This window comes from Copadichromis virginalis, linkage group LG16 (assembly GCF_057382275.1).
Source record: "Copadichromis virginalis isolate Kocher_CV1m ecotype Utaka linkage group LG16, C_Virginalis_male_GT1.1, whole genome shotgun sequence".
NCBI lineage: Eukaryota > Metazoa > Chordata > Actinopteri > Cichliformes > Cichlidae > Copadichromis > Copadichromis virginalis.
Window position 1 is genome coordinate 23,788,973 of NC_140633.1, and position 22,084 is coordinate 23,811,056.

The 22,084-nt window shown below is 41.7% G+C and overlaps 3 protein-coding genes across 3 annotated transcripts; all 3 read right to left on the reverse strand.

The window, feature by feature from the left end:
- Window positions 1-330: 330 nt before the first annotated feature.
- Window positions 331-9,209, reverse strand: ino80da (INO80 complex subunit Da). Its single transcript, XM_085433931.1, has 10 exons — window positions 8,599-9,209; window positions 6,788-7,034; window positions 5,886-6,700; window positions 5,667-5,769; window positions 5,363-5,587; window positions 5,062-5,171; window positions 4,716-4,849; window positions 4,368-4,591; window positions 4,060-4,217; window positions 331-3,963 (listed from the first exon to the last, which is right to left on the reverse strand). The coding sequence occupies exons 2-10, from the start codon at window positions 7,003-7,005 to the stop codon at window positions 2,933-2,935; spliced, it is 3,018 nt and encodes a 1,005-aa protein (XP_085290057.1). The 5' UTR covers window positions 7,006-7,034; window positions 8,599-9,209; the 3' UTR covers window positions 331-2,932.
- A 140-nt stretch (window positions 9,210-9,349) lies between these two features.
- Window positions 9,350-17,984, reverse strand: LOC146690820 (NADH-ubiquinone oxidoreductase 75 kDa subunit, mitochondrial-like). Its single transcript, XM_085433932.1, has 19 exons — window positions 17,920-17,984; window positions 17,257-17,336; window positions 16,798-16,901; window positions 15,309-15,416; window positions 15,082-15,158; window positions 14,857-14,938; window positions 14,592-14,722; window positions 14,321-14,506; window positions 14,070-14,204; window positions 13,860-13,974; window positions 13,606-13,751; window positions 13,399-13,527; window positions 13,178-13,307; window positions 12,931-13,091; window positions 12,673-12,827; window positions 11,499-11,674; window positions 11,278-11,412; window positions 11,054-11,126; window positions 9,350-9,801 (listed from the first exon to the last, which is right to left on the reverse strand). Exons 2-19 carry the CDS (start codon window positions 17,333-17,335, stop codon window positions 9,710-9,712), a joined length of 2,214 nt encoding a protein of 737 aa, XP_085290058.1. The 5' UTR covers window position 17,336; window positions 17,920-17,984; the 3' UTR covers window positions 9,350-9,709.
- Window positions 17,985-18,613: 629 nt separating this feature from the next.
- On the reverse strand, window positions 18,614-21,810 carry cmklr2 (chemerin chemokine-like receptor 2). The gene is made up of 3 exons (XM_085433933.1): window positions 21,539-21,810; window positions 20,649-20,749; window positions 18,614-20,562 (listed from the first exon to the last, which is right to left on the reverse strand). The coding sequence occupies exon 3, from the start codon at window positions 20,516-20,518 to the stop codon at window positions 19,442-19,444; it is 1,077 nt and encodes a 358-aa protein (XP_085290059.1). The 5' UTR covers window positions 20,519-20,562; window positions 20,649-20,749; window positions 21,539-21,810; the 3' UTR covers window positions 18,614-19,441.
- Window positions 21,811-22,084: the final 274 nt, after the last annotated feature.

Sequence of the window (22,084 nt, forward strand, 5' to 3'; positions counted from 1 at the left end):
TACCAGTGTAGTCTGGATTGGATACTGAAGGGGCTGCGCTCCAGAGTTCATAACCTGGAGCTGGGAATTAACAGCAGCCAGAATCAAAGGTGCAAAATCCAAGGTTACAGAGAGAGCGATAAAACTGAATTTATCACTGCTAAATTAGCCATGATATTTTAAACAGAACAGAAAATATATCATTAAACATAAGGCATATCCCCTCAGACTCCACAATGATTTGCATGCGTATAAAAGGAGCTGTCAAACTGTGGCAGGGTGCACACGAGCACATCTCACCTCGCATTTTTTTTTTAGGTGACCTTTGAAAAACCACGTTAAACCATGGCCTCAAATACCTCACAGCAAGTTTTATTTATACATCCAAAAACAAAAGATCAAATTTCTCACACTATATACAGATATTACATACAGTGTTTGTACACATATTACATAATTTGTACACAAGAAAAATATACATAAAAATGTAAACCTTTGTATACAAAAAATACCTTAGACAAATTAAACAAGGACCAATAACAAAAGGTGACTAGATTAGCTCATCCTATCTTTAAAAACAGTAATACAGTACATTCAATGAGTATAGGAATTTGTCAGCCATCTCTGAATTCAAGCAGTTACATGTGCCTACGAGCCCTGTAAATTTTGTTCTACGTGGTTGTCGGGGAGAGTGAACCGGTGCAGCGACTAATCTCATGCTATGCAGGATACAGCAGTATTGTCTCGCTTATTTTCAAACACACTTTCACCCAAACCTGATTCTTCCTATTGACTTCTAGGGGGCGCTGTTTGCGTTACCGTGGTCTCTGAGAAGCCCAGCCGTCCCCGGTGGAGCTACAGGTTTACACTTTGAGACTGTGTTCTCTCTTTGGAAGGGGCGAGGCAGAACTGGGCCTTCTCACAGCTGGAAACGATGGTCCGGCACAGGCTCAGAGCGGCTAATGGTGGCGGCTGTTTGTGTAATGAGCATCCAAGCAGGGCAAAAAAAAAAAAGGCAAGACAGACATGGGACATATGAAACACCACCGGTCTCATCCACTCCTGTGCAAATCTAGGTTGAAAAAGTACGCCGATCTGTTCTTCTCCACCATCTGATGCATATAAATCCAATGTTTCTTACCACCAAGAAGCCAGTGATCATCGTCTAATCATGATATTATTATTATTACTACTATTACGCTCTCACACAAAGGGTTGCAGCCCCATGCAATCTCAAGACTTCTTCCTGGAAGTTTAATAGCTATCAAAAATAAAACATATTCTCCATCAGAATTGAAAAAAAAAGAAAGAAAGACAGCATACAAACAAACAAACATTGATCCCTCCAACAAAGACTTAACAATCATTTTGATAGCCATTAAAAGCAAGACTCATTCTACACAGACACAGGTTCCACTGAACACATTGCAAAGAACAATTTCAATCCATTGCTACTCAATAATTCACCAACAAACCCCAAGATAGAGACTGCTATTCTATATACCTAATACTCAACAATGTCTGATAATCTCTCAAATGTCTAATATATTACTTATCAAAAGCCGTGGTTGTACTGCTGTCGGGGTGGGGGTGGAGGCTCTTGCGTGGAAGAGCACTTTTTTTTTTTTGCTATTTTTTTTGTTTTTCAGACACCAGCTTTTCATCATAGGTCTTTAAAAAATGCTTTATAACTGAGTAAAAGAGACAGTGCTTTACTTCAGACGTGCAAAATACACCAATTGTGTTACATCTAGCTGATGGGTAAAAATGTCCAACACCAATTCACTGCGTAAGCCTCCTCCGGGTAGCCTGGCCTGTCGTATTAGTGCGAGCCCTGAAACTGAACTTTTGTTATATGAGACATGCAAGCCACTAAATACCATTGTACGTGTGGACCAGAGAGCACCTTTGAGAGTAGACACTTAAAAGTCCCTGGATTGTGCCATTACCATCGTCGCTGTAACACTGAAGCTAATTTAATCAGCCTTAAAAAAAATCCACTCAGAGAGAAGTTGGCCTGACCTGATCGCTCGCCTCTAAAGGCTCTGCGGGGAAACTGTTAAAGAGGCCAAAATATCTTCCTGATCCAGCCTGGATTCATCGAGTGAAGCTACATGTAATGAAACCAGCGAAATACCTCACGATGCCAGAGTTATGTTCATGTATTTATTGCTTTAAGATACTAGATTTATTCAACTTCAAGTGTCTACTAGGCCACTCAAGAGTCCCACAACCAATGGTGAGGTCAGAGATTTTTGACGTCTGAGCAAACCAATAAATGAGCACATATACACTATACACAATATAAAAACAGCTGTTTAAAAGTATTTTGGTAAATTCATATGACTGTGAAATTGACTCCGTAAGATTCTATATCATGATGACAGTTAAATAGCTTGAAACATAATGGATCACAAAAATCTCTTGTTCTTCAGAGGGTGACAGAAGCAGTGTATGAAACAGGTGGGTAACAAAAAAGAAGAAAAAAATGCAATGGCCGTTTGAGCAAGGCAGGGTGCAGCTGATCGTTTTAAGACAGGACTTGAACTGGCAAAGCAAACTAAACTGACCACTGACTGAGGCTTCTAGGAATTCTGAGCACTGTGACACAGATAATCTCTGCTTAGGTCCTTCTGCCAATTTTCACCCGTTTATTTCATCACAAAATCTGACTGTAACCCCCCACCCCACCATCCCACCCTGCTGACGAAACCACAAGGCATCGAACACGTGGACTCACACTGACTTAAAATCTCAGACACCGTCCGGCTACAGACGGAAGGAACAAAAATAGAGTAAAATCTGAAGCTGTGCAAATTCATTATCAATAGTGCACTATTACCACATTGCACACATGTAGCAGATGAACGGGGTGGTTAACGACTCAGTCAACTGGATTTTAAGTGACTGTGATTCCACAGACCGTCGTGCAGTAGCTGCGTGCCGCCTGCTCTCATTTACTTTGCGTGAAGGGTGGCGTGGCGCTGTTGGCACTTGCAGCGGTGGCACTAACTATAGAGAAGCCAGCAGGGGGCGCCGTGGAGCTGTGGCTGGGCTGCACGTCTTTTGGGATGCCACTGTGGGAGGCCAACTGATGGCCAAAGGCCGCGCTGAACTGAGGGAGCTGTTGCTTGGGCTGTGCGGAGGTCAAAAGATCGCGTGACGAAGATGGGAGCGAGGACGAGGGGGCGGGAGGAGTCGTTAGGCCAGTCAAGCCGCTCTGGGGCATCGCCGAGAGAGCAGCCATGGGCTGCAGCGTCACAGAGTGGGTGGTGGCGGGTGGAGTGGACAGGGAGGTGGATATGAGATGACTTTCTGATCTGATGAGACTGCCAAACTGTGTGGGGTCCGTGAGGGGGAGAGTGAGGTTGTTCCAAGTGGACCGGGGCGGTCCTGGAACCCCGCTCAGAGGGACTTCCAGGAGAAGAGGGGTGTCTGTCTGGAAAGAGCTGGTGTGGGGAGAAGATATGTGGTCACTGTATGGGGATGGCACATGCTCGCTGCTGTAGTGGCTGCCTTGGGGTGATGATGTGGGTGCGTCCGACTTGGCGAGAACGTGGGATGTGTGCGTCCTAGAAAACGTCCGCTCTGTTAAGGAGGTCTGAGTGAGCAGGGACGTGGTGGAGGGGGCCACTGTAGAAGAGGATGAGGTCAGATTGGAGCACGGCGCTTGGCTCTGGTTAACGGGCTGAGTTGGAGGTGAGGGGGGAAAGTGATCTCCAGTAGACTGCAGTAGATTGTCCTCCAGCTCAAGGCTGGTGAAGTTCTCGGGAGGGATGCGGCTGTTCAGCAGGTCTCCCATGCCCCCTGGTTGGACTGGACCAGGAAATACGGTCATGGCTCTGTGGTCCACTCCTTCTGTAGGGGCCAGGTCTCCCATGGAGGTTAGGCACACCAATGAGTCTGTGTAGGACCCCATAGCCTGCAGTGCACGTACCAACTCTTCAGCCTCCTCTGTGGTGGGCAGTAGCTCTCCGTTTTTACCTGCACAAACATTTGCAATGTTATAAAAATCACAGACTATGAGGAATCACACACATGAAATAAACAGCTGTACACAAAAATGAGCTGCAAGACAACCTTCAAACAAGTCAAAGTCCTGCAGGTCATCAGGTAGTCTGGGTAACACGTCTGAGAAATCTTCCTGGTTTAGCTCAAGGTCATTTGGAATGTCTGCTATGTCATTGGTGATATCATCAGGAAGCTCATCTGTACTTAGATCTGGAGTCGAAGGGCTCCTGCAACAAAGGTAAGAGGAAAAGAATTCAACATGCTATTGTAGTGAAGAGGCTGTCCAGACATGTGTGACATGTGAGCTTGTCTTTCACTCTGAATATCCTACACCATTGAATTTCTAACAGCAGCAGAGAGACGCAGCTGTGGCACACCTGATGCTGGCCTGTGAGGGCATTGCTAGGCTCGTTAAAGGCATTCCCAGGTTCCCCTGCGGCAACGCTGGAGGGATAGGTTTTTGAGGCCTCCGCGGGCCTCTCCTCCTCTTCTTCTTATGCTTTTTGGTGAGCGCCGGTGGTTTGGTCTTTTTACGTGGCTTTCGCTGTTGCTGCTGCTGGTGCTGCACCCGTCGGTTTCCGTCCCCACGCAGGAAGTTATCCTGTGCAGAAGGAAAAGAACAGATAAAGCAAATCAGATTGAGACCCCCCCAATCTTTGCGGCAATGGAAGTTTTTGATTGATCCCACAATTCCAACAGTGTTTACCCTTAAACACTGAACTCACCATCTTTTTGGCATGCTCTTCGCAGAGGGGTGTCTGGTGCGTGATATCAAACACGGGGATGGAGCACTGCTGACCATCTGCAAATTTGGCTGTGCAACTTGCAAAGAGCTGCTGGGAACGATTCAACAGAATGTCTACAGAGAACAGTTAAGGAAAAAAAAAACAAAAAAAAAAACCCCGCAATGCACTCAACAGAGACCATGTGAACAACATACTCCAGCACAGGTGCAAACTTTATATATATCACAGTGTGTGATTTTAAAATAGCATGTACAACTGAGATTTATCAAATGCGCTTCCACATGTAGTGACCAGCTGTGCATAAGAGCGGCGGGGCAAAGGATACGCTGAAAGCAGTGTCGAGTGAAGGGCAGAGCTCTGTTGTGGCAGGGCTGGCCCTTTGTGCTGCCAGTGCAGGTCCCCGTGTCTGTGCTCTGCTGCGTTGGTGGAGCCACACTGCAGACACAAACACATCCAGGAATAAGCAAACACTGACAAACCAACATTTTTTATGTCGGGTTCATTGAAAGTTACATTCTTAAAGTTGAAATAAATAAGGTTCATGAGTGGTTTAACCGAGGTAAGGCCTACTAGCCATACTGTCAAACATAGCTTGACTTAAACAAAAGCAATGGCTGTGAGAATACCTCGATGAGCTGCAAGAGGCACCACTCAACTCCTGAATCAGCTGGCCTGCACATCTGGGGTTTTTACTGGCAGCGTGCAGCAAGGCTTTGCGGAAGGCATAGCGGTATCTCTTCTGCCGGATACGCACCCTCTCCTGTCTGCACATGTGCTTGTACTTCTCCTGGAGGTACGAGCAAAGCCTAAACAGTCGCGTCCTCCGAGAGGAGCCGTCATCCTCTTCCAGCCTACAAGGGGAACGAATGACAATCATCATTATGAGAAGTTACACGCTATACAACAGGGGTTGAGGATTAAGATACCAACCCATTCTGCGGCCTCCATGAGCTCTGAAAAGGAGAAAAACGCTCTGCCATGTCTTCTTCTACTTCATCATCATCATCTGCACTGTCCTCCGACCAGTCCAATCCTGGAAGAGACCGTGTTAGGGCAGCTCATCTATCTACTTATATCTACCTTTAAACAATCTTTCACAGTCATTATAAGAATCCACATGAATTCATAAACTATAAAAAGTTTGATTACCTAGATGAGGAAAGAGGTCTCCATGCTCCTGTTGTCTCTTGGCACAGAGCTGCACCAAATGTTGCAACCTGGCAAGGCGGCTGGCAGAAGGTGAGAAGGCAGTGGGACGCATGACGACCACATGCCGCTGATTGTTGCTGCCACTGTCCTTGCAAGCGGCAGGCAAGTGAGTAGCAGTCAAAGGCATTTTCCTGCTGAGCGATGGCCCAGAATGTTGCACTGGACTGGGTGCTGCATTGACAGGCAGCCCCGGAGGCAGAAAGTTGACCGTCTGAGGTGGTGGTGGATTGCATAATAAACCCTGCTGCTGTCCTGGGATGATGAAGGAAGTCGTGTTGGAGTGCTGGAGCTTCTGGAGAAGACCTGGCTGTTGCCGTGGAAGATGACTGTTGAGTGGTGAGGAAGGGTAGATGCGGGGGACAGGGGAAGGACTAAAGTGCTCAGGTGGTGTTTGGAAGAGGTCTGTGTCATGGCAGAGTTTCTGGTTAAGCACCAGGCGACTCTGTATTTTCTTCTTGATGGCGTTACTCTTCCGAGGAGTGCCCACCTCCTCGCCATCTGTGTCATCCTCATAAAAGGCAAAAGGGTCCAGGCCTTCCCCGTCAGGGAGGGGTAACAGGCGTGTTAAGGGGGGAGATGGTGGTAGTTCATCTAGACCATTTGGGGCTTTCAGAGCTAGAGAGGGCACGGTAATATTGAGAGCCACTGACTCCAGGTGAGCAGCCCGTGAGCGCATTTCCTCTAAAGCATCGTGTTTCTTTTTCCGCTCCTTTTTGGGGATAAAGCCGAGAACCTGCAGGTGGCTGTTACAGTATCTGCAAAACAGGAACATATCCTCAGTACACCCTGCAAACCCATGACTGATTGGCTCTGTAAATCAAAGCAGAATCAATCATACATACCGGCGGTCCTCAGACTTGGGGATGGGGTTGGTACACCGCTGGCTGTTGTACTTGGCCACATACTCGCATTGCTTGAAGGGAGCAGTCTTATCCTCCAGAACGTGCCGGATACAAAAAGCATAGCCATTGAGTCTGCGCTGTTTGCAGAGCTTTGGGCTGTACGAGCACAACGGCTTATTGTCTATCTCTGAGAAGTGTATGTGTTTGCCTTCATACATCACGTGACTCTTGTCCTTGACAACATCAGCTGATGGGATAAAGGAAAGGAAAAAAAAACAAACCAGTAATTACATCACAAGCACAGTGAGGAGGTAACTATGCATTCACATGCCGGATTAAGAGGCAGAGCAAAAGCAACATCTTCCACAACAGGTAATACTTTCCTAATATTAGGTAATCAATCACAAAAAAGCTGCATTGTTTTAGCAGTAATTATTAAGTGTTACATTGAAACAAATAAAAATAATCTGCTTCATCATGAAACTACTATGAGTGTGTGCTGTGATTAATAAACTCAAATTTAAATAGTTGAGAAAATTACAGTGTTAGCCATTTCCATCCGGACATTCCTGTTAGGCCCTTTAATTTTCGGCTTCAAGCTCTCTCATTGAGAAACAGGTGGCACAAAGTACTTGATTTTACTCCACTGTTCATTTATTACGAGATAATACAATGGAAGTAAAACAGTGGGTTTGTCCGACAATGTCAAAAGCTCCAAAGCATTTACCTGACTGTGCATTAGCACGGTCAGGCTAAAAAATATACTCACTATAAAAATACTTTATTTTTTGACTCGACAACAAAAAATAGACTGCTCTTTTTAAAACAGTGTACTGAACTCTTCATAACAAACACACCGCGTAGCATATACCTTGACATGCTTAATTATCGTATGGCTCAGCTACTACTTTAAACTTTGTAGGGGTTTTTAAGTTGGTGTTGATAGTGGCACAGCTCTTACAGCTAAAGTGTTCACTGAACACACGTTAACATGTTGTAAACCTGTCCTTTACGTCAGCATAAGTTACATTAACAACTTTAGTATAGGAGAACCGGGCAGGGAGCAAACAGAAAGTAATGTTAGTTACCGGGGAGCTAGCTTGCTACATTAGCTTGGAGCCGATAGACAGCTGTGAAACTTTATACTACGACAGAGTAAATATATCCAAGTACAACAACTACCTCAGGCCTAATTAAAAAAAATATAACTTTATCCATCTTGAATCCAAAATATATAGTATCAAGACGGCCAAATACGGAAAGGCATATTCGCTTGTTAGCTTACAAAGCTAAAAACACAAATTAGTAGGCGGTAGCTAACCAGGAAACGGAAACATAAGCAAATAGCAATACTATAAAGGTTTATTTGCAGTTTAATTTATTTAGAAAAAGGTTAAAAATATAATACACTATTAATAAATAATCTCACCTAGTAATGAGATTTTACATTTTATAAACATGAAACATTTATGGTCAAATACTTTCAAACAAAGGGTATACATACGAGGCGTATGGCCTGTCCCCGAAGGCCTCCATAACAATCGATATGAATTATAACAATCACCCTTACATAATGTGAAATTAGCAGGCCACATCGCTTAAAAATGTAAACATCTCCTTAATTTCCACATCTGCTTTAGGCACCAACTCATTTCGGTACATCACAAGCTTTTACATGAAATATGTCACGAATAAGAGGCCTTTTAGCTTCGATCGGACAGCGGCCTCTATTAAAACCACTGGCCGACTGAAGCCCGCGCAGAACGGTACACTTAGAAATCGAGGCCGGGGCTGTATACGATTTCGCTTACCTTGAATTGGTATGGGCTCTGTATGGTATTCGCTCCAGATAGACGGCCGAAATGTCTATTAGAATCAGCTAGGCTATTTGCGCATCGATATTGGAGATCGGTTAGTAACGGCGATCTTCACCGAGCTCGGTTGATCTTGAAATAAGGACGCATATAAATACAGGCTATCCAGAGCAAATTACAAGCAGTAGGTAGGCTGCTGTGGATTTTTGTTGGATCCACAGCGGACTCCTCACAGCACCACTACAGGCACTGCGGGGACATGACAACAGTCCGCTCAACAACAACAACCTCTCCTACCATATTGGAAATTCAACTTTATTAAAAGCTCCTTCAGTGCACAACTATCACGTTAATTTCTTTATGAAACACTTTGTGTGAAGGGCAGTGCCGTGTACTTGCCCCCCTTTTAAAACCACTGCGTGGAAGCAGACTAAATCAGGGGTGTCCAGCAAATTGTTAGTGAAATCCACCTGGACCACGACTATCATCCTCCATATGAATGAGTTATCAGCTCTGCTGCCACAGTGTTGCCGGCTTGTTCAGTAATGATGGACCACGTGCCAATAAAAATACCACAGCCGGTGAATAGAAAAGTTCAGGTGGAAGTCATTTCACACAGGAAAAGTGGAATTTACTGCATCAACACATTTTTTTTTTTTCTTTTAAACAAAATGGCACAATCTTGAATGGAGGGTTAGACTTGCTAAAGGTGATTGGTTTATTAATATATATCACATTTACAAAGAGCTACACTTTTTAAATACTATTTATTTTAAATATGTCTAGGAAAATATATTGTCAGTTTTACAGAAAGACAAACAAAGATTTTTTAATCTTTGGTCACACCTACAAAAATGTGAGCACTGATGAAGGGGAAAAAAACAAACTGTGAGGTGTGCATCTTTGAATACTTGGCAGATCTAAGATGACATTTTCACTCAGCCTACATCACTTAAGACACATTTCTGCAGGTATGTTTGCTCACATTATGAAACTTACTCTATAGTAGAATATCCAAGTCAAAACAAGTGCAAATACATTTCTAGGAAAGTGCAAATAAAGGAGTTGTGCGTATCGTCTAGGAACTGGATGGCTATCCATTTGTGCTTTAGCATATGGCTGGTTCATCCACAGCTTGTGCCCCCTCTGTGACGGCTTTCACACACTTCGCCATGGTTTGGGAGGCTCTGCTTATTGGATCTGTGGGTAAAGATTGAATTCTTAAATGTACCCTCAAATTACCGGCCAAAATTTATATCTATCACACACACACACACACAGAGACCATTGAGATTAGACCATGTATAATGGTAAAAAGACCATTACTACATAATGTAGTGAATTATAACTTACAATTTTAATGCTAAAATATCAAAAATATTTAAACAAAAGTGTCAAATTAGAATCTAAAATTAAAACCTGCTGTAAATTACAAATTTGTAATCACAGCAGATTATTTTTGTATAAACTTGGCTATAAGCAGACAGCTTGTAATGGTAACTATACATTACAGAAAGTACATTTATAATTTTTTTCAAACAATAAAATCACTGCGCACACACACACAGAGTTACTAGCAGCTCCTCATTACTACTGATTTATTTATTTGGTTAAATTGGCTATTGTTATTTATTTATTTACTTTAGATGTTCTATCTGCAATGAAAAGTAATGTAAATTGCTGATTTTAATTCCTCCTTATGCCTTTTGCAAATTAACAACAGCCCGATTGCAATGCTCTGAAAAAAATCAAAATTGTCAGCAGGGTTCCGTTTCCTCTAACCATATACGTAATAATAATAATAATGATAATAATAAAATGAGTATTTATTTCAATCTAGGATAATGTCACTAATTCAAAACTATAAAAAAAGGGACATTTCAAGGATATTCCTGTATCAACATGAATAACTTAATAAAACCAAATCACTATATTCAATATACATCATTGATTTTGAATGTATGTTACATGAAAACACAACCATAATTTTTTTTTTAATCTGTTTACATTTCCTAGGCTATACATTCAGTAGTTTTGCCATCTTTAACTGCAGATTAAAATCCTCTCTATATTAGCACAGCAACAAATACAGTAGCTTTTCGCTCAACTTTATATTTTCCATTTATCTGGGATTAATAACACTGTTATGAGGAAATGTTTGGCTTTATCTAATATCTATTTGTATTTATCAAATTCTTGTAACTTCACTGATCACTTCAGCAGGAACACAGTGCCTAAGTGTCCCTCCTTATGCTTTGAAAGACAGGCATTAGTATTACTACATTATTTTCTCTCTATGAAAAGAAAACAAACATTGTTCTAATTAACTGATGTACTTGATACACTTAGAGCACTTTGGAATGAAAACAAGATTAGACCTGCATTAGCCAGAGGAAAAAAAAAGAAAAGAAAAAAAGACATGCACTGCTCAACTGGATTACTCGTGACCCACCTGTCATATAAAAGTCCTTCACAGTAAGCTGTGGAGGAACTAAAGGTTCAGTAAGGAGAGTCTGGTTCACTGCCTGCAATAGATAAGCCAGATATCATGCAGAACAGTGTGACATAAACAGAGATAAATTAACTGTACAAACCAACATTTAAATCCAGCTTTACATTTCCTCCCCCTCTATGATCACCTAAAAATAGAAATGCTAGAAGAAGATAACAGCTGACCTTAGATAGCTCATTAGCCTGCTTAAAATAGTTGGCCTCCTCTACGTCATCATATCGCACGAGATTTGGGGAAACCTCTGCCAGCCTATCACGCACTTCATCCAGAGTGTCATACGGCAGAGTCACTCCAGCAAGCTTAAAAGCGTATGAAAACAACACAGAGCATTTAGTCACATTTTATTTCCCTGAGCCTCGCATGTTTATGCTGTGCTCTGGTTCACCTCAGATAAGACTCTGATGATCTTCCAGTCCTCTCTGGCTGCGCCTGGAGGAGTCACTGCCACCTTGGTCTGCTGGGCACGACCTTCAGTGTTCACATACGTGCCACATTTCTCAGTGTATGCAGCTCCGGGAAGGATGATATCAGCCATTGGTGCACTGACATCGCCATGGTGACCTGGGCATTACGAAACAGAAAACTGGAATTAAGTAAAAACAAACTTATTGTTCCTCAACATGTATTCTTCAAGTCCCTAAGGGAATGGTTACCACTATTTTTCCAAACGTGCCCTCATTTGATTGTGCAAGTCTTGAACTGCTTCTAGTTAAACAGACTTTCTTGTCATTTTTAACGTGGAATTGAGCAACAGTTCTCCAGGCCTTCTGATTCAAGCCTCACCAGAAATGGTCTCTGTGGAAGGCTGACTGTCATTTTTAAGGAAGGGAAACTGGAAGAAGAGGCAAAGGTATGTCAAATTACAGCCGACAGCCAAAAAAAGAGGTTTGAATTATCCTTCAAGAAGCCTGGAGAACGATTCCTGAACTATACCTGAAGAAATTACAAGAAAGCTTGCCTAAGAGAGTTCAGGCTGTGTGGAAGAATAAAGTTGGTCATATTGTTTCCCTTAAATACTGCATATCCATGCATTTTTGCACCCAATTCCCATTTTTCTAGCAACATATGAAAAATATGAGGGGTAGATAAAGAGTGAAGGATGTTGTAGATATACCATTTGGGCACTTAAGCCATTTAAATGTCTTTAAATAATTTAGTTTTCTGTCACACCTGTAAATAAAGAAAAACTTTTTCTTTATTCATACATCCACCTATTTTCTTAACCCTTATCCAATCCAGAGTTGTGGTGGGGCTGGCGCTTATCCCAGCTGCCATGGTGCGAGAGGCAAGGTGCACCCTGGAGAGTTTGCCAGTCTATCACAAGACTAACACAGAAAAACCCACAACCATTTACGCTTACATTGACAGCAAGGGCAAACTTTAAATCACAGAGTAACCTGATATGCATGCCTTTGAACTGTGGGAACATGGCAGATTATGTCGTGAGAAAAACACCTACACAGTGAGAAAAGGTCATGGGTTCAATTTTTGCTTTTCTGTGCCGGTGTTTGCATGACTCCACAGTGACCCGGAATTTTAAGGTTTTGCAAAAAGCTGACCTTGATAAATTATCAAGCTATTCTTAGGGAGATCTTGGCGAGTGATGGAGCCAGCATCAGCTCCAAGTAGGAACAGAACTTTGGGTGGGTTCTTCCTGATAGCATCCACTCCTGGCTTGTACCCCAGATCAAGTGCAGCTACTTGACTGGCAATCCTGATAAGATGAGGACAAAGGTTACACTCACTACAGTAAAAATTCCTTTTCAACATGGTATTGTTATTAAAAACTTTACTAATAATTTTTACAAGCATTTGACCTGTGAAGCACATTGAGAACCTTCCAGGTTTCCTCCACTCCACTGCTGACGCGAGCATTGTGAGCAATGGTTGACACAGCAGCCATTATCGCAGCCCCATCCTCTCTCTGCAGGCAACCGCTGCCAACTACAACAGCAGGATGCTTTGCTTTGGCCATGACCTGCAACAGAGAATAAAACACACAAAATTAGTGAGAGACATTCAAGTTGATTGATGACATTCAAAGAAAAGAAAGGTCAGTGTTACCTGGAAGAATGGGTGAGTTCCTGAAGCAATTTCTTCAAGGATCTTGGCTGATTCACCAAGATGCTCATATGTGTAACTAAGGTCCACCTCCTTTCCCACCAGAGCCACATGTAACTCATTGTGCAGCCAGCTATAGCAGAGACACCAATGTTTACACAGAAGAACAGACTTATGTTGTCAGATTTACAGTTTCCATTGTTAAACAGCCATGATTTACTTACCCCTTTCTGACCCGTGCATTAAACAATGGAGCCTCATACCGTGGGTTAGTTCCAACTAAAAGTAGCAGGTCAGCTTCTTCAATCCCGGCAATTCCAGTGTTCAGAAGATAGTTTGAACGCAGGTCAGATCTAGAAAAGTCAGTTAGTAAAAGAGTTGGACGTGTGTGCACCAATGGCTTCAATTTTCATTTCTGGTATTCTTTTTACCCTGCTCCAGCCATGGGAAACGTCTCCTCAGTGCACAGGTTGTCACTATTCAAATGGTTCAGCAAGTCTTTCAGGGAAATGAGAGCCTCCGCATCGACCAAACCTCCAGCAATGGCAGCAATGTCCTTTCCTTCAACTCCTTGCAACTGTCAAACAAAAACGGTTGGTATTCAGGTATTCTGAATCAGTGTTTTAAATTGCTATCCAATGTTTTGATGAGCTTAGTTACTGTAATTCAATTAAGAATTTCGTACTGCTCCAGCAACTCGAGTCAGCGCGTCTTCCCAGGATGTGGGAACCAACTGCCCAGACTCATTTTTCACCATTGGCTGAGTAAGCCTCTGTCTCTTAAGCCCATCATAAGCAAACCTGCCAAGTTCGAGCAAAAAGCAGTTCAGCAATAATGTAAACACCAAGCACAAGTCTATGTCTATGATGCAAAGTTTGGGTGATGTGAAATGAACCTGGTTTTGTCTGAGATCCATTCCTCGTTAATATCTTCATGAAGGCGAGGCAGAATCCTCATCACCTCGCCGCCGCGAGTGCTCACCACGATGTTACTACCCACAGCATCAAGTACGTCAATCGATTCAGTCTTCCTGCAAAAAAACCAAAAACAACCAACAACAACAAAAAAAGAGAGAATACATAAGTCTCAAAATAATTAGTTGAAACCCTAAATAGCTACACAAGATGTAGAGCATAATCTAAAAACCTGGTCTCCCATGGGCGGGCAGTGAAAGCATACGGTTTAGAGGTCAGGGCTCCCACTGGGCATATATCAATAATATTCCCAGATAATTCCGACATGAACATCTTTTCCACGTAAGTCCCAATCTGCAGATCGTTGCCTCTGCCAGTGGTGCCCAGCTCTTCCACGCCTGCAATCTCACTGGCAAAGCTAAAAGAGGAAAAGAATATATGCATTTTAATATTTCACATGAACACGGCAACTCGACTTGTTTAAATATTAAAGCATGACTCACCGCACACAACGAGTGCACTGAATACAGCGAGTCATAATAGTTTTGATGAGGGGGCCAATGTTTTTATCTTCCACGGCTCTTTTGCCCTCTGTGAAGCGGCTTCTGTCGCTGCCAAACTGCATGGACTGATCCTTTACACGAGATTTCACTCAGTTTTAGTAATTAATCAATAATTTCTAAATTCAAAACCCCATAATATCTGTTTTACACATAATAAAGACTATAATGAGCAGATCTAGAGTGGTGGTGATCATCTATAATTTACCTGTAGGTCACATTCACCTCCTTGATCACAAATAGGACAATCTAATGGGTGGTTAGCCAGTAGGAACTCCATCACCCCCTCTCTGTGAAATTTTTAATAAAAGATTACTTTCATGTGGGAGAATCCCAACAAACCAAGTTAAAGAACAACAAATAAAAGTGACCAAATTTCACCGTAAACTTTACAAAACAGATAAGTGACGTTTAATTAACAGGTTGAAGGTACCTGGCCCTCCGTGTCTTGTCAGAATTGGTTAAAATGTTCCAGCCTTTTATGACAGGCATAGCACAAGCTGCCACCGGCTAGATAATAAATGAAAAAAGATGACATGATAATTAAAGTAGGCATACTTTTATCTCTGCAAGACTGGGCAGAGAAACAAAACACAAAGAGACATTTGTGGCTTTCTAGAGTTGAAACGTAGCACACAGGAATCATAAAAAAAAAAGTACCTTAGGAACTTTTTCTATCTCCACAAGACACATGCGGCAGTTTCCAGCAACTGACAAGCGCTCGTGGTAGCAGAAGCGGGGAATCTGCATGCCTGCCTTCTCACATGCCTGTGACAGAAAACAACTGCAGGGTTATACTGAATACTCGTACAGTGCTGTGAAAAAGTATCTGCCACTTTCCTGATTTTTTTGCATATTTGTCACACTTGTATGTTTCAAATTTTAATATTAGACAAAGATGACCCGAGTAAAAAGAAAATGTATTCTCCAGTTGATCATTTCATTTATCAAGGGGCAAAAGCTCTCTATCGGTTACGTCACCTTTCGCAGCAAGCATTTGTAATAACTAGCAATGAGTCTCTCACATCACTGTGGAGGAATTTTGGCCCACTCTTCTTAGCGGAATTGTTTTTATTCAGCCACGTTGGAGGGAAACCATGCCAAAGCATTTCTATCAGATTTAAAGCAAGACTTTTGACTTGGCCACTTCAAAAACTTCATTTTGTTCTGTTTTTCAGCCACACAACAGTGGATTGAAGGTTTGTCCTGTTGTATAACCCAAGTGTGCATGAACCTCAGAGTACAATGTGATGACTGGACATTCTCCTCAAGATGTTCTGGTAGAGAGCAGAATTCATGCTTCCATCAATGACAGCAAGTCGTCCAGATTGTGAAACAGCAAAGCAGCCCCAAACCAGGACACTACCACTACCATGTCTAAATGCCAGTGTGATGTTCTTTTTTTTAAAAAGTGCTATTATTTTTACAGCAGATGTAATAGGATGCATGATCTTGGGGATCATCAAGATATTTTTTTGGCAAACGTAATATGAGGGAAAGGCTTTGTAACACTTTCCAGACTGATTGATGTCAGTAATTGTTAGTCAGATATCTATTCATATTAATGTACAGAATTCACCTGCTTGCTGCTACTACTGCACATTCACCCAGTGTATATGTATATATATATATATATATATATATATATATATATAAAATGTTCTTCCTCTACACCCCCCCCCCCCCCCCCCAATTTTTGCACATGTCGAGGAGCGTGTCAGGCTACATTTCACTGTGTGTTATACTTGTATAACTATGCATGTGACAAATAATAAAGAACCTAGAACCTAGAACCTAATTTTGTTTCTCAGCTGTTTATTGAGATGTAGTATGATGTGTTGCATTTTGAGATCCTTAAGCCTGCTGTACTTTGTCTATTTAAGTGATTCTTTGACTAAACAAGTCTTACAGTCATCAGGCCTGGGTGTGGCTAAAGAAACTGAGCTCAGTTTTCCAAAACATGTGGTTAATTACAGTTAATTTATGAATTAACAGCTTGATAAATGTGAGTGACAATTAAACACTGCATTTTCTATTTACTCAGGTTACCTTTGTCTATTAAAAATTGTTGGACAATATGAAACATGTAAGTGTGAAAAATATGCAATACGTTTTCACGGCATTGCATATCTTAAAGTTTAGCCATTACCTGCAACACAGTTGTTCCTGGCTCCACCATAACAGGCTTCCCATCCACAAACACCTCCAGGAGGTTACTGGCTGCTGCTGCTGTTGCAGTGGATGCAGGGCGAACTTCGGGCACACACAGAACATTTTACTGCACAATATTCCCATATAATACATTATTCCCAATTCCCATAATATACACATTGCATCATTTAATATATGTATCATTTCGTGCTACAACAAATTCATTATGACAGTCTTTGGTTAAACTGTGCCAACAACAGCCCGGCACCAAATGTGGTACCTGGGAGCTCTATAATCCAGCCTATAATCCATTAATGGCGAAAGTAACAAGGGTGGCAAGCATTAAAACATTTAGTTCTTTGAGATGACTGACAAATAGTTTAACTATGAAGCGATACAAATACAATGATGTCCTTAAACCTCATAAAAAATAAAAGAATTTTAAAAAAAATGTTACCATTGTGAGTCACAGCCGTGCCTCCTCTGCTAATAGCTGCTGGAAAGAGACTGCGGGTCGCAACAGGCAAACGCAACATGCTGGAGGAGAGGCAGAATCACGACATCAGGTGTAAGGTGTACTGTTAGCTCCACTGAAAGGCTTCACAGGTTACCGCAACGCTTTTAGATGTGTAATGCGGATGTCTGACCTATAAACCGCTGCTAAATTAGCACTCATGCAGCTTCCAAAACAAAAACAGAAGTAAGCTAGCTAGCTGGTGCGTCACATTTGAAAACAACACGAATAGAGACTAAATTACAACGCTTAATATTCTGGAAGCCCAGAAAATGTTGGAAATGTTTCGAAATGCGGCACTAATTACAGTTAACGTTGCGCTGGCTAAATGTCTCCCAGGCTAACAATAATAACGGTGTTAGCTCGTGAAACTTAGCCTCGTATTATTAGACAGTGATGCCGCGCGAGGCGTTATTTTAACATTTTTGTGACGTTAAATTAAATTAATGTGCAGCTGATTGTTGCATTCAATCAGACGTCACGCGGTCCGCTACAAACACGTAAACGTAACAACCGCAAACTAAAGCCCTGCAAGCTAATAATGTCACTGTATTCAATGCTAATGAATCATTTTTTTAAAATTGTTTGTTGTGACCGGTTACTTACCTTGTCTATGTCTGTCCTCAGGAGACCGCCTGCGCCGCAGATTGCGCACCGTCCATTCTGCTGCGTCACGGATTAAGTAATCCTGTAATCCAAACAGCAGGGCCACTAAACAGTGTCTGAGATAATAGTATAAAAATTCAACAACAGTACGAAGTGATGTAAACCTCTCCTTAGCAGATATCCATCTTATCTACAGCTGTTTGTCTCTGATGTGGCTCAGTGACAATAACAGTCTTTTTTCCCTCCCTAACCAACCCCTAAAGTCTAGTCTCAGTATTATACATACACCTGGATAAGCACATTTATGTAGAGAAAAGAAAGTATCTGTGGGGTCAAAGGTCGTCTGCAATTGAAGTGAAATCGATTGGAAAAGATTGAAAGAATTGTTAGCTTCCTGTCCATATATTCCCACAGATATAAAACAGCATCCTTCCAGTCAGGGTGGTGACAGTGATGTAATACTTACAAATCAGGGTTCACCCTAAATGGAAAAAAAAAGAAAGAAGAAAAAACAGGAATGGCTGAATTTGTAAGCAGACCCTCGGGGAAATGAATAGTGAATGCATGTCTGGACCTTTGTTGATGGCGTGCAAACTATGTAGGACTGCAGGAAATCTTGTCTGAGTCTACATAAAACATCAAATTCTTCTCTTAGTTCTTATCAAATCACATAAAATAAGACACTAAAGCACAGTCAGGTTCAGAAGAACAGATTTATTAAGATATATATCTTTAAAATATATTAGAATAAACATGTTCATACAGTTTTTAACCAGCATAAACATCCGTAAGATACATTAATACATTATTCTAGCAGCTCATATGGCAATATAAAACCAAAAATAATGCTATGTTGCAAAGGAGACTACAGTCAAAAAGGACTATTTTTGTCATCCATAAGAACCAAAGCAGTACTTACAAGATGGCTTGATTGAAAAGTTTGAAATACAGACAAAGTGGCTAAATGTCACATAAATATGTGTAGTCATAGTTGCAAGGTCTAATATTTCATGATTTATGTTGTAAAATATTAATAGCAGTCATCCATCACCGTTTTCCACTGGCCAAGGAGGCATGTTGAAATTACTTGATTATTGTAAGGAGCAGTCCAACCATCAAGCAGACGTTTTACCAGTCGGTAACTCGTGCATGACCATTAAAATCTTCAAGCAGGGACTTCCTGGTGTGTTTGTTTTGCAATTTATTTGAATGATTAGAAACTAAAATAATTGCAGATAGATTTTCTGTTGATCAGCTTAATGGTTTTGATTTCATCTAGCCAGTTTCTCTGCAGATAACTAGGTTTATGCAAAGTAGATGGAAAGATATTGAATCTGTGTTTATGTTCCATTTTCCATTATCCATGAAGAGTAATTGTCAGTTGAAGTTGGCGTGACTCTGCCCAAATAAAACATAGGAAAAATCTTAACAACTCTAATAACCCTCTACATTTATGCTAAAGTAATACTTAACCACTTCTTTTTTTAAATGGAGAGCTTCACAAGTCTGGGGATAGTAGCAATCAGATTGTTGATGATGCCACGTGCTCACCGTGAACACCATTCTCATAAACTCCTGCCACAGATTCGATCTCAGTGACAGAGATCGACTGGCTGAACTCTCTAAGTGAATTCTTGGTTATGTCCAGACAGGCTTGCTTGATGATATTGCGCACTTTTTTAGTCAGGAACATGTACAGCAGGGGATTTACACAACTGTTAAAAAAGCCCAAGCTCGTGGCGAGAGGAAAGCCAGTTTTCAGTAAATTGTGTAAGTAAGGTGAGGAATGTATGGTTAACTCCATCAGGCTGAAAGTATGAAAAGGTGTCCAGCACAAAAAGAAGGCGAGGATTACTGCAGTGACTGTTTTGGAGAAGCTAGACAACTGAACCGAACTCCCAGATTGTTTCATTTTCACTATCAGAAGTATACCCGTCACGCTTATAGCAGTCAGCGGTAAAAGAAAGCCCACAGTGGTGCGGATAATCACTATCGTGATGTGTCTCATGGCTGCTATATGAGGGTCGTGTGTGTGGAAGTTGTTGAAGCACACCACCTTGTCGCCCAAGGTCATCGTGTCACGAAAGATTAGAGCGGGACTGCTCAAGATGGCGGCTAGCCCCCAAATACAACCACATGCGAACCAAGCTCGGTTTACGGTGCGATACTTCTGACACCAGTTAAGATGGACGACAGAAATGTATCTATCTATACTGAGCACTGTGAGAAACAGCACACTGGCATACATGTTCATCACAGACACAAAGGAGTTAATCTTACACATAGCCACACCGAACTCCCAGTGGAAGTCCCGCATAATGTAATCAATGAAGAACGGCAGGAAGAGCACAAATACAAAATCGGCTATGGCAAGATTGAGCAACCACACGCTGTTGACTCTCTTTTTGCATTTAAATGCCATCACCCAAATAACAGCTCCATTGCCGATCACACCAAGCATGAAAGAGATTATGTAGATAACTACAGAGAAAATGTGCATAGGTTCTGTCTGACTGTGCTCAACCCTAATATCGTCAATGTCACCATAATCTAGGTCGTAACTGTACGTGTAGTTATAGTCATCAGTGGAATCATTCATGGCTGCAGGGATGGCACGGCTGGAACTTTGTCTGCTGAATATATCTGTGAGGGAAAAAAAATCATAATGGGATGAATTCCTGTAAGTTGACCTGCAAGCAAAGCATTCAGCTTTCAACACATGTTCTCACCTCAAATTCTTTGTGACTTTGCCAGGAAGTTATCATAGAAGAACCAGATATCTGCCTTGTCTCTCCTTTCCGGTCAATTAGTTCCTATGTTGAAGTTAGATCTGGGTGTGTCATGAGAAAGCATGGAACATTATGTCAACATCATTTAAATCAACAACTGGACAGTGAGACGCTTCACCCGTCAGGCAGAAAGAATCCTTTGTAACTCACTGTAAACAAAATGCAACAATACTGTTTGACATACACTGTTTCGGGAACAATTCATGATTCCATGTTTCAACTTTATCAGGGACATGCACATATAAGCTACTTAGCATTATCACCAAGGTCAGAATAAGGCAGCAAATTAACCCTGAATCAGTAAGCACAGGCAAATACTCATATTTTTTCTTTTTTGGGACTAGAAAAAATATGAGTATTCGATGTAGCCCTTTAGTAAATTTATTGAAAGTATTAGAGTAACTGATTTAAAAAGAAATATATTAAAAAAAAAAAATAAGACCGTGATTATATGGGCAAAGTGCTGTGCGTAAAATCAGTTGCATTAAGAAGAAGAAAAGTACAACCCTTCATAATTAGAAGACCAAACAATGCTAAACTAATTTCAGTTAAGAATACAGTAGAATAATGAGCGGTCAGTATGAATTAAGATTAAGTAAAGTACTGAAAGCAGATTGCAAAACAGCTCCAACCTGCTTCATCTCAATACCGATCCCAGTAAACCGTTACGACTTATGAGCTGGACAAAATAACCAGCCTGCAAATACGAAGCGTCAGTCTCTAACAAAATTAGTGCCACATACACACTATTGGCACACTGGAAAGAAAAGAAACATAGACTTGGTTTTTGTTTTGTTTTTTCCTTTAGAATTTAAAGGTGGATCGCTTACCAAAGAGCGCAGCCCTCCGCGTTTGGGTCTAAACACCAGCTCCTCCCGGGTGATAATGTCACAGCTCCCGCTGTCTTAGCCTTTTAGCTCCGTTATGCTGGGCCTTGTTCTGAACTTCCCACTAGTCTGCATCAACTCTTTCCATCCAGACTAAACGCGGAGCAGAGTGTTAGGGGGTTACACAGTGGGTGCGCCTGTTTGACGCGTGAAAGAGGGAAGAAAAGTTATTGGTCAGTGCTCTGAAAGTTGAATGCGGCCATTCAGCAAAACTGGGGCTGTTCTTCCTAACTGCAGAGCGAACCAGGAACGCAAGCTTCCCCCCATCAGGGGATAGACGGAAAAGTTACGAATGTTGCAAATTTTATTTTATCATTGATTGATTTTTCTCTCTCTCGCAAACACACCGTGGAAGCTTGCATAGAAAAGGGTTCCGGGCTGTCGGCAGCTTCTTCCTTCTGCTTTTAATTTGCAGACTTGTCGGGGTTTTTTTTTAAAATTCCAGTTAAGGGGAAAAACAGGGAGACAGAAAGCTAGAAAAAATGTGCA

Bases quoted from the DNA above. Each gene is read 5' to 3' on its own strand.
- LOC146690820 (XM_085433932.1), bottom strand. From the start codon at position 17,335: ATGTTGCGTTTGCCTGTTGCGACCCGCAGTCTCTTTCCAGCAGCTATT. The intron at 16,902-17,256 runs GTAACATTTTTT...GTGTGCCCGAAG, and splicing joins CACGGCTGTGACTCACAATG to TTCGCCCTGCATCCACTGCA. The intron at 13,308-13,398 runs GTAAGTAAATCA...TCTCTGCTATAG, and splicing joins AATGCACGGGTCAGAAAGGG to CTGGCTGCACAATGAGTTAC.
- cmklr2 (XM_085433933.1), bottom strand. From the start codon at position 20,518: ATGAATGATTCCACTGATGACTATAACTACACGTACAGTTACGACCTA.
- ino80da (XM_085433931.1), bottom strand. From the start codon at position 7,005: ATGTATGAAGGCAAACACATACACTTCTCAGAGATAGACAATAAGCCG. The intron at 4,850-5,061 runs GTATCCTTTGCC...TGTTCTCTGTAG, and splicing joins CACTCGACACTGCTTTCAGC to ACATTCTGTTGAATCGTTCC. The intron at 3,964-4,059 runs GTTGTCTTGCAG...ATGTTTGTGCAG, and splicing joins GGACTTTGACTTGTTTGAAG to GTAAAAACGGAGAGCTACTG.